Source organism: Rhinopithecus roxellana, chromosome 2, assembly GCF_007565055.1.
Source record: "Rhinopithecus roxellana isolate Shanxi Qingling chromosome 2, ASM756505v1, whole genome shotgun sequence".
NCBI lineage: Eukaryota > Metazoa > Chordata > Mammalia > Primates > Cercopithecidae > Rhinopithecus > Rhinopithecus roxellana.
This window is the reverse complement of record NC_044550.1, coordinates 56,374,865-56,387,003: the sequence shown is the minus strand read 5'-3', so window position 1 is coordinate 56,387,003 and position 12,139 is coordinate 56,374,865. Positions and strand designations below refer to the sequence as shown.

Below are 12,139 nucleotides of genomic sequence, written 5' to 3'. Positions count from 1 at the left end.
AGTTTCTTATTGGTTATCTGTCTCTTCCTCATTTATTTGTAGAAGGTATTTACCTGTTTGCTATATGAGCCTATTTTTTGGCATGAGTATTTTAACTGCTTTCTCCATCTATACCTTGTCCATTCACTTTTTAACAACTTCTTGCTGGGCGCGGTGGCTCATGCCTGTAATCCCAGCACTTTGGGAGGCCGAGGTGAGTGGATCACTTGTGCTCAGGAGTTTGAGACCAGCCTGGACAACATAGTGAGACCTCATCTCTACAATAAATAGAAAAAATTAGCTGGGCGTGGTGGTGTGTGCCTCTAGTCCCAGCTACTTGGGGGACTGAAGTGGCAGGATCACTTGAGCCCAAGAGATTGAGGTTGCAGTGAGCCAAGATCACACCAATGCACTCCAGCCTAGGCAATAAACTCCTGTCTGAAAAAACAACAAACAATTCTTAAATAAACTTTATCGAAGTATAGTTTGCATGTAATAAAATTTTAAGTATACAATTGGAGGAGTTTTGATAAAAGTGTGTATCTGTGTTACCATTACAATCAAGATATAGGAGATTTGGGTCATCCTTGAGAATTCCCTTGTGATCCACTGTGGTCAGTTCCTCTCCATATACTCATATCCAATCCCAGACAACCAGTGATCTGATTTCTGTTATTATAGATAGTTTTATCTGCTGTAAAATTTTATATACATGGAATCAAATAGTAGGTACTCTGGGTTATTTTGGCCAGCATAAACTTTCTGATATTTGTTCACATTGTTGTGTGTATTATTGGTTTGTTTTTTTAAATACTAAGTTGAATTATTTTGTTTATCCATTCAGCTATAAGCAGATATTGAGTTGTTTTCATGTCTGGCCTTTATGACTAAACGCACCACGGGCATTTTCATACCAGTTATTTTTGTAGAAATACGTACTTACTCCTTTTGAGGAAATACCTAGGAATAGAATTGCTACATGCTCCTGTAAGTGTATGTTTAAGCTTACAAGAAATTGACAAACTATTTTCCAAAGTAGTTGATGACTTTACAATTCAATCACCAAGGTAGGTATGAGAGTTCCAGTTGTTCCATGTCCTTGTCAGTGCTTGGTATTGTAGCTCTTAAATTTCAGCCGGTCTAGTGGGTGTATAGTGATAGCTTATTGTGATTTTTATTTGCATTTTTCTACTGACTAAGCATCTGCTTATGTGCTTATTAGCCAGTTGTGAAATGCCTGTTCAAATCCTGTGCTCATTATTTTTAATTAGGTTGTTTGTCTTATTTAGTTGTGTGAATTATTTATATATTCTGTAAAGAATTCATTTGTCATTTATATGTATGTTAAATATTTTTTCTCAATTTGTGACTTACCTTTCATTTTATAAATTGTTCTTTTAAAGAGCAGGTGTTGGGCCAGGCGTGGTGGCTCACGCCTGTAATCCCAGCACTTTGGGAGGACGAGGCGGGCAGACCACAAGTTTAGGAGATCGAGACCATGCTGGCTAACATGGTGAAACCCCGCCTCTACTAAAAAAATACAAAAAATTAGCGGGTGTGGTGGTGGGCGCCTGTGGTCCCAGCTACTCAGGAGGCTGAGGCAGGAGAATGGCGTGAACCCGGGAGGCGGAGCTTGCAGTGAGCTGAGATCCAGCCACTGCACTCCAGCCTGGGTGACAGAGAGAGACTCTGTCTAAAACTAAAAAGAGCAGGTGTTTAAAAAAAATTCTTTTTTTTTTGAGACGGAGTCTTGCTCAGTCGCCCAGGCTGGAGTGCAGTGGCGCGATCTCGGCTCACTGCAAGCTCCGCCTCCCGGGTTCGCGCCATTCTCCTGCCTCAGCCTCCCAAGTAGCTGGGACTACAGGTGCCCGCCACCACCTCTGACTAATTTTTTGTAATTTTTTTAGTAGAGACGGGGTTTCACCGTGTTAGTCAGGATGGTGGTCTCAGTCCCCTGACCTCGTGTTCCGCCCACCCCGGCCTCCCAAAGTGCTGGGATTACAGGCGTGAGCCACCGTGCCCAGCCTCATTTCTAGTTTTATAGTATAGTTGGAAGGGTGTCAAGTCTTACAACTTAGTTTTCTAAAGTTGCTTTGCTGTGAATATCTTCTCTCTCTCTCTCTCTTTTTTTTTCCTGAGATGGAGTCTCACTCTGTCTTCAGGCTGGAGTGCAGTGTGCAGTGGCGTGATCTCGGCTCACTGCAACCTCCGACTCCCTGGTTCAAGTGATTCTCCCACCTCAGCGTCCTGAGTACCAGGGATTACAGGCATGTGCCACCATGCCAAACTACTTTTTTTGTATTTTTAGTAGAGATGGGATTTCACCTTGTTTTCTAGGATCTCCTGACCTCCTAATCCACCTGCCTCGGCCTCCCAAAGTGCTGGGATTACAGGCATGAGCCACCGCGCCTGGCCTACCTTCTGTTTTTATATATGTTTTAGAACCAGCTTTTCAGTATTTATAAGAATTGCTAAAAATATTTATTAAGATCGTGTTGAATATATAAAATCAATTTTTAAAATATTGAATCTTTAAGTCTATGAACTACATTTTGTATATATAAATTGTATATTTCTTCATTTAGCTACTTAATTTCTCTTAACAATATTTTATGGTTTTATTTTTTTATTTTTTTTGGTTTTTATGGTTTTATTTTTTATAAGATCTGTATAAATTTTAAAATGTAGCTAAGTGTTACATATTTTTCATGCTATTGTAAATTTTGTGTTTTCATTATTATTTCTTCTTCTTGGCTCTGTAACCCAGGCTGGAGTGTAGTGGCACAATCTTGGCTTGCTGCAGCCTCTGCCTCCTGGACTCAAGCCATCCTCCCACCTCAGCTTCCCAAGTAGCTAGGACTAAAGGTGCATGCCACCACACCTGGCTGATTTTTGTATTTTTGTAGCTGTGGGGTTTCACCATGTTGCCCATGCTGGTCTCCAACTCCTATGCTCAAGTGATCCTCCCGACACAGCCTCCCTAAGTGCTGGTATTGCAGGTGTGAGCCATCTTGACTGGCCTCGGTATTATTTCCTCTTAAATGTTTGGTGGAATTCACCGATATAACTATGTGGGCCTGAGATTTCTCTGTGGTAAAGCAGTTGAGTTCAATTTCTTTAGTAGAGGGTATGTCTATTAATATTTTCCATTCTGTTTTTTTTTAAATCTTTTAGGACTTTTAAAAAATGTTTGTTTGTTTATTTATTTATTATACTTTAAGTTCTTGGATACATGTGCAGAACATGCAGGTTTGTTACACAAGTATACATATTCCATGGTGGTTTGCTGCACCCATCAACTTGTCATCTACATTAGGTATTTCTCTTAATGCTATCCCTCCCCTTGCCCTCCATCCCTGGACAGGCCCCTGTGTATGATGTTTCCCTCTCTGTGCCCATATGTTCTCACTGTTCACCTCCCACTTATGAGTGAGAACATGCAGTGTTTGGTTTTCTGTTCTGATGTTAGTTTGCTGAGAATGATGGTTTCTAGCTTCATCCATGTCCCTGCAAAGGACATGAACTCATCTTTTTTTATGGCTGCACAGTATTCCATGGAATATATGTGTCACATTTTCTTTATCCAGTCTAACATTGATGGACATTTGGGTTGGTTCCAAATCTTTGCTGTTGTGAATAGTGCCTCAATAAACATGCCTGTGTATGTGTCTTTATAGTAGAATGATTTATAATCCTTTGGGTGTATACCCAGTAATGGGATTGCTGGGTAAAATGGTATTTCTAGTTCTAGATCCTTGAGAAATTGCCACGCTGTCTTCCACAATGCTTGAACTAATTTATACTCCCTCCAACAGTGTAAAAGCGTTCCTATTTCTTCATATCCTTTCCAGCATCTCTTGTTTCCTGACTTTTTAAATGATCGCCATTCTAACTGGCCTGAGATGGTATCTCATTGTGGTTTTGATTTGGATTTCTCTAATGACCAGTGATGATGAGCTTTTTTTCATGTTCGTTGGCCACATAAATGTCTTCTTTTGAAAAGGGTCTGTTCATATCCTTCACCCACTTTTTGATCGGGTTGTTTGTTTTTTCCTTGTAAATTTGTTTAAGTTCCTTGTAGATTCTTGGAATTAGCCCTTTGTCAGATGGATAGATGGCAAAAATTTTATCTTATTCTGTAGGTTGCCTATTCACCCTGATGATAGTTTCTTTTGCTGTGCAGAAGCTCTTTAGTTTAATTAGATCCCATTTGTCAATTTTGACTTCTGTTGCCATTGCTTTTGGTGTTTTAGTCATGAAGTCTTTGCCCATGCCTATGTCCTGAATGTTATTGCCTAGGTTTTCTCCTAGGGTTTTTATGATTTTAGGTCTTACATTTAAATCTTTAATCTATCTTGGGTTAATTTTTGTAGAGGGTGTAAAGAAGGGGTCCAGTTTCAGTTTTCTGCATATGGCTAGCCAGTTTTCCCAGCACCATTTATTAAATAGGGAGTCCTTTCCCCATTGCTTGTTTTTGTCAGATTTGTCAAAGATGAGATGGTTGTAGATGTGTGGTGTTATTTCTGAGGCCTATGTTCTGTTACATTGGTCTTATATATCTGTTTTGGTACCAGTACCATGCTGTTTTGGTTACTGTAGCCTTGTAGTATAGTTTGAAGTCAGGTAGTGTGATGCCTCCAGGTTTGTTCTTTTTGCTTAGGGTTGTCTCGGCTATGGCCTCTTTTTTGGCTCCATATGAAATTTAAAGTAGTTTTTTTTCTAATTCTGTGAAGAAAGTCATTGGTAGGTTGGTGGGGATAGCATTGAATCTGTAAATTACTTTGGGCAGTATGGCCATTTTCACAATATTAATTTTTTCTATCCATGAGCATGTAATGTTTTTCCGTTTGTTTGTGTCCTCTCTTACTTTCACGCAAAGGATGAATAGTAAAATTAGGTAGAGCCATGACATCTGGAAGGAAAAATTAAATATTGTCTCTATTCATTTACATTTAAAGAGCTAAAATGGTCAGTTTGTCTCTTTACTGTGAGTGACTGAATTTCTTCTGAGGAGTTTTATTCATCTTCTATTGAGTTTCTTCATTCTTTGGTTATAAATCTTAGGTTTCTTTAGCAATAATCATGTAAAATAGAATTGTTCCCCAAATGCTTATTTTTTTCCTTTTTATAATCAAATATTTTGTGGCCATGTTGTGATGTTATATTATCTAGTTTATATAGTGCTTACAATAGGAACACAGAAAAGTTGATATAAAACATTAAAAAATTCTGCCTTAAAATTGAATGAAAATTTTAGATCTGACCGTTTATGTTTCTGACAAATAGCAATATTTGTTAATGTCTCTTGTACCTCCACTCAACCTCCAAATACAAGTATACATACATACACAAATATGTATACTACAAATAAGTAATATGTATTTGATTCTAAAGTAAATATTTCTTATCTCCACATGACTTTGAATGATATTTCATAAATAGAATTTATTATTGGTTTTTAAATAAGAACATCTTCAAATTACATTATAAGGACATTTAAATAAATAGTTAAAAGTTCATTATATCTTTATGAAACATTCTTGTTTGGTTTTCTTTTATCATGTTTCTAGGTCAGATGGGACCCTGATGTTCCACAAAGAGACAGAGATTGATAATCAGGAAAGAATAGCCCTTTAATGTGATTTATATCTATAGATTTTATGTCAGATATGAAAAGTTGCTCTTCAAATTGTATAAAAGGATCCATTAAAGAACACTTTAAAGCATTTTACCATTGAGCTTACCTTGAGCCCTTGTTTTGAGAATTTTGCCTTTTTGAACAAACTTTAGTAGCTCATCAAATGTTTACAAAATATAATTTGATGTTAAATTATTATCATATTAATGAGATAGAAATGATAAGCTATTTAATAATGTGTTTTTCATTACTTTTAATACTGTTTAGTATGAAGGTATGTGGTGTTTCATAGCGTTTCAGAAAACAGTGATTTTGTAAATCTCATCAGTAGATTTGAATTTCCTCTTAGGTGAAGTTAGACAAGGACAGATATGGATATATAGTAGAGAATGTTGGAAGTTTACGGTTCTGTGAGTGTCTTATCATTTCGTACTATTTGTTTTAGTGTATGGTTGGGTTAGATATGAAATAACCTATAGAATGTTTCTCAGTTCTTGAGTGAATATATAACAATATGACATATCAGTTGACATTTTTGTTACAATGAAATAATTTCCTAATTATCTTCACTTAAACTACTGCCCTTTCATGTATTTCTTAATCATTTTCTTTTATTTGCTCAAATCATATTTTTGACAAAGTGAACTCTCCTGTGGTTTGTTTGGGTCAATCTTTTAAAAAAATATAACATATGGTCCAGGCGTTGTGGCTCACGCCTGTAATCCCAGCACTTTGGTAGTCCGAGGCGGGCGGATCACGAGGTCAGGAGATCGAGACCATCCTGGCTAACACAGTGAAACCCCGTCAATGCTAAAAAAAAAAAATACAAATATTAGTCGGGCATGGTGGCAGGCACCTGTAGTCCCAGCTACTTGGGAGGCTGAGGCAGGAGAATGGCGTGAACCCAGGAGGTGGAGCTTGCAGTGAGCAGAGATTGCACCATAGCACTCCAGACTGCGTGACAGAGCGAGACTCTGTCTCAAAACAAACAAACAAACAGACAAACAAAAAAGTACAGTATATGAAGTTTACTTTTAATTTCTCATCAGTTAATCTAGTTCTTATTAGGATTTATTTTCTCCACATCAGTGTTTAGATTAAATAAACAGTTTGCCTTTACCAGTGAACATCTCTGAGATATTGAACTCAGGTACCCTCGAGTACCCTCACAGAGGTTGCCCAGGATCTTCGGATTGATGCAATCTTAGATCTAATATAATCTGCTAATTTTGCAGATTAGGACATTTAGACCTAAAGAGGTAAATGAGTGAATTGATCACGACTAACAGGAGATATTAGCATGGGTGATACCGTAACCTGGTTTTTGTTTTGCTTCCCAATCTTGTAGTCATTTGTTATAAGTATACTGTGACTCCTGTGACTTTTTTCTATACTCATTCTGCATTCCAGAATTTCTGCAGTCTATTACTCGTTCTACCTGTATTTTGTACTTGGGTCAAACTCTCTTGCTTTGTCCCTCCCTTGTTTTTCTGCCTTGTCTTTGCTTTAAAGGTTTTCTTTATTCCCACCCAAAACTAACTTCTAAAATTCCTCTTTATTAAATTCAGCTTTTCATCTCCCTAGCATAGTGTTTTGCACATACTAAGATATTTGATTCCTGGCCGGGCACAGTGGCTCATGCCTGTAATCCCAGTACTTAGGGAGGCCGAGACAGGTGGATTGCCTGAGCTCAGGAATTCGAGATCAGTCTGGGCAACATGGTGAAACACCGTTTCTATTAAAATACAAAAAAATTAGCTGGGCGTGGTGGCGTATGCCTGTAGTCCCAGCTACTCGGGAGGTTGAGGCAGGGGAATTGCTGGAACCTGGGAGGCAGAGGAGCCAAGAAGATTACTCCACTGAACTTCAGCCTGGGCAACAGAGCAAGACGCTGTCTCCAAAAAAAAAAAAAAAAAAAAAAAAAAGTATATATATATATATGTGTGTTTGTGTGTATATATATATATATATATATTTGATTCCTTGTGCATGTACATATACAGCATGCAAAGGATGAATTGCTTTTGGTGTAAGGAACAAAAAAACCATTTTTTTTTGGATGTTTCTACTGGTTTACAATGAGCAGGAGTTTATTGGCTCTTAAAAAAGTCTTTAAAAAGTTTCATAGGGATTCTAAAGGTAGGCTGGTCTTGAGAATTTGATTGATCCGGAAGTTCATGATTCCATCTAGAAGGAGCTCTATTTTTCTTCAGTTTTCATAGTTCTGCTCTCATTTTGGCTGTATCTTCAGGCCAGCTTCCCTCATGGTACAGAGAGCTTCCAATACTCCTAGAATTGTGTGCTGCTGCTTTTACACCCTGAGAGGAAGGAGGCAACTAACTGTCCAACAAAATCTTGAACTTTGCCCTACCTGTACCAGTTACGTCAGGTGTCCTTCCCTAATCCAGTTTGCCAGTGTGAGTGTGTTTATTACCTGATTGGTTTAGGACAATCAGGACTCTTGTTTGTTGTTGGGTTGGTGGTGGGAGTAGTGCGTGGCAGCAATTTAACGAATTTAACTGGTATACTGTAGGAGAGGCAAGCATCCACAGTGTATATTCCATATGTAAACTAGTGATGTTTGTTCCAACGTCAAGTTTAGGTTACTTATCTATCAAAGGATGTGTGTGTGGGGGTGGTGGGGGAGGACTCCAGTAGACACTGAATAGAACAAAGGACCAAGTTTACATCCATCTTTGTTTTCTTATTTTAAACGATGCCTTAACTACAGTATCATAAACGTGACATCACAATCTTCTGAATTTCAAAAGAAGAGAAATAAGCATTTTGGAAACTAGCAATTATAGTGTATCTGATTACTGACAAATAATTCTAAGTTTTTTTTTTTTTGGCAAAATTGATATCTAAGACAGTGCTTTTCAGACTTTAATGTATATAAATTGCCTGAGAATTAAAATTCAAGCACAAAGTGAATAGATTTGGATTGGGGCATGAGACTCTGCATTTTAAATAAGATCCCAGGCAATCCCAGTGCTTTTGGTATATTTTGCTAAGACTTAAAAGACCAAACAGTTTCATGTTCTAAAGGTGTTTAGAACTAGCTCAATTTACTATTGTAAGCTGCTATTGTCTCTTTTCTGGCCCTCTGCAGTAGCCTCATAACTGCCAACTTCACTTCTCTTGTCCCACTACAATCTGTTCTCTAAATAGCGGCTATATGGGTAAAACTCTCTACTGGGATTCCATTACATTTGAATAAAATCTAAACTCCTTACCATAATACAAATGATGTAGCCTCGGCCTGCCTTTTGAAAATTATTTCTTACCATTATTCTCCTTATTCACTATGTCTCAAGTCCTTTGCAACTTCACTTCATGCTGTTTGTCGTGCTGGGCCCCTGCTTCTTACAAGACTGTCTTTGTCTCATTGTTCAGGTCTCTACTTGAATGTTTACCACTTCTGAGTGTACTCATGATTGACTTCACAGAAGTAAATTCTTGTGGGATGTTTTACTGAAAGAGCAGATCACTAAATCTCAGTCAGTTAGGTTAATCAGGAATGTAAAAGTAGATTTAAAATTTTGGTTGTTTTGATTTAGGGTAAAGATTATTTCATAATGGATTTTAAAGGTTTTTTTTTCATATTTTTTATAGTATTAATTTTTTTTCTCTCCAAGTCACTGTGTGCCCAGTATTCTGCAGAGAAACGAGAAGATGAGAAGATGTGTGATCATTTGATAAGAGCAGCAAAATATCGTGACCATGTGACAGCAACTCAACTAATCCAGAAAATTATCAACATTCTCACAGACAAGCATGGAGCCTGGGGAAATTCTGCAGTGAGGTAAAGGGATACCTTTAGGATTTGGCCAGTGATTTTCTGTAGATGGCTTAGGTTTAGATAAATGACTTTGGATATGATCAAAGCCAGATGAAGAAGAAAGTAATTTAATTTTGTATTTCATTGTCTGTATGAATTTAAAGCCAAAGGGAAGGAGAAAATCAGTATGGGTACAATTATGGATCTTTATAGATCCATATTTATCCAATCAGTATGGGTATAATTATGGATCTTTGTAGATCAGTTTCCTCAACTCCTTCCAAAATAGTATTTGCTTTATCTACTTATTCCTTTTGAAATGAATTGTTAAGGGAAGCACTTAAACTATCTTACTATCTACACTTCTGGCCAAATTTTTATGTATATAACATTTTATTTTAAAAAACGATGCTGTTTTTATATTTTTTAGTTATTTGAAAATAACTATTTTCAAAGCATAGTTTGGAAAATATAGTAAAAAATTTTTTTCTTATGTTGCAAATTGCAGGACTGTGATGATAAACTTGGTTAAATGCCTTCTTTAAAATTTTACTCAATATATCTACCTTCTTTTAAGATAGCCATTTGGACATGCTGTTGTTGATTTTACTTTATAGAAACAAAATAATTAAATTGCCTTTTAAGACTAAGGAACTTGACAAATTATAAAATGTATCCTCCATGGAATATTTTATGCTACAAATTTCAGGAACATGTGTTGACTCTTTTAAGTAAAGTTAATGACAAAAAGTTTTTATTTGGCTATTAGAAAACATTATATTTTAATTTCTAATTTTTGCACAACTTTTTCTAGAAGACAACAAAAACAAAAATAGTAAATTACTTGTGTATTATGTAAGAGTGTAATTTGCTTCCATTTGTGTAACTTATGTGTCTTTCAGACATCAAAATCCAGTTTTAGAAATTTTCCAGTATAAAGAAAAAAATTTTAACTTTTAGAAAAGTAAACTTCAAAAATTTGCATTGAAAGCTACTTGTATAAAGTATTCACTAATATAGAATAAATGTAGCATATGATATTTATTACAAAGGATATTTGCATATAATGAATTATATTTCTGGGTACCTAATTTTTGATATTCAGAGAAAGAAAGGTAAGTCAAGGTCTTGAGATGAAAAGAACAGCCAACGGGAACCATGTTTGTTTGTTTTAATCGTATTTCAGTTGATCTGCAGGTGCAAGAGTGGTCATGGAAATAACATGTATTCATGGGCCAGTGATCTCTGGTGCCTTATCTGGCAACATCTAAAAGCCCATGGCAAGGAGAATGGAGGAGTGTTGTATTGAGGGTTTTAGAGTTTCAGAGTGCTTTATTATTAAAGATTTAATGTCATTTTGACATCAGACACTGAATAAATTAGGATGTTACTCTGATGCATAGTGCCTGACACGTAGTGGGAACTCAGTGTGCATTTGTTGAATCTTTTTAAGAAGTTATTTTTTTCACCCAAAAGATTTTGCAGTTTTAAAATAAAAACCTTTAGATAACTTATGCCAAGCATTTCATGGGTCTTTTTGATGGGATCAAAATTCTTTCTGATGATAGCTGTACCTTTGTGTAGCATAGTATACATGTGGTATCAAAAGGAAAACATGGTTTTCCTGAAGTGATTTTGGTGTAATAAAATATCTTGGAGAGCTAAATGGACCATGAAATGTATTTATCTAGAAATAATTAGTGTTTCAGTAATAGAGTTGTTCTAAGGCATCAATTCTGTTATTCATTAAGCCAGAAACAATTGAAATACATTTTGAAATATTAATATTTCTGCAAGTCCACAGAACAAAATATTTTTTACTTTTTCCTTTCAAATGAAAATAGCTGTGAAATTATTAGCTTTCTAAGGTGTACATTTTAAATTCAGAACAAGAAAGGGTGTACCATCACAGAGAAAATGGACATGATTAAATTAATATTCTCCTCTCTATAAATCTCATCTTACATTTTATTAAAAAACAATATGTAACAAAGCACATTGCCTATATGTTGATATTTTTTGTCATTATATTTAGTCCTGTATCATATTCAACTGTTACTTATTTAGAACACCTGGTTTCTCCCTAATGCATTTCATAAAATTATCTTTAAATAGTCCTTTTCAATATTAATTCCCAATAATGTGAATGTGTGGATCTTAATGCTCCTTTTAAGGTCCATGTAAGAAAATGTAGCTGACAAAAATGTATGCTGGCTCACCATTCTTTGACAGTGGTTAACTATTCTCTGATTTCCCTTGTATGAGGTTTGCATAATAAGCTTGTAAATTATGGACATGGTTGTAATAAATGGGAATAACACAGTGTACTTTGTTCTTCACTTAGCATAATTCTAGAAAACATAAATGGCATTAGAGAGAAATCAGAGTCATACTGTAGCTGTAATGCATTTAACTATCCTAAGCCTGTTAAAAGAAATATGCACAATGAGCAAAATTCTAGTGAAGAGAATTAAATTAAGTATAATTTCTTTGTGTTTTATCTAAAGAATTGTAGTAGCATTTTGTCTTTTAGTTCAATCTTATTAGAATATTTAGAAATTTCATTTGTGGCATTTTTTTTTTTTTTTGACCCTCCTTTGGAATCCACATAATTTGCTTGTAGCCATGGTTATGTAGGCCTAATACTTTCCCATTAATGTCATTTATTTTGTTTCACTATTGATGGCTTTTCTAATGCCACACGATCAGTGGGCTGCAATGCTGGCAGCTGGCCTGGGATC

At 36.0% G+C, this 12,139-nt stretch overlaps 1 protein-coding gene across 4 annotated transcripts in view; it reads left to right on the top strand.

The window, feature by feature from the left end:
- LRBA (LPS responsive beige-like anchor protein) overlaps nucleotides 1-12,139 on the top strand; it is a 779,214-nt gene that overhangs the window by 349,857 nt on the left and 417,218 nt on the right. For all 4 annotated transcript variants that reach the window (XM_030916318.1, XM_010372523.2, XM_030916327.1 and 1 more), the window contains one exon: nucleotides 9,256-9,422. In XM_030916318.1, the coding sequence (XP_030772178.1) occupies nucleotides 9,256-9,422 (167 nt within the window). The remainder of the gene's footprint in view (nucleotides 1-9,255; nucleotides 9,423-12,139) is intronic.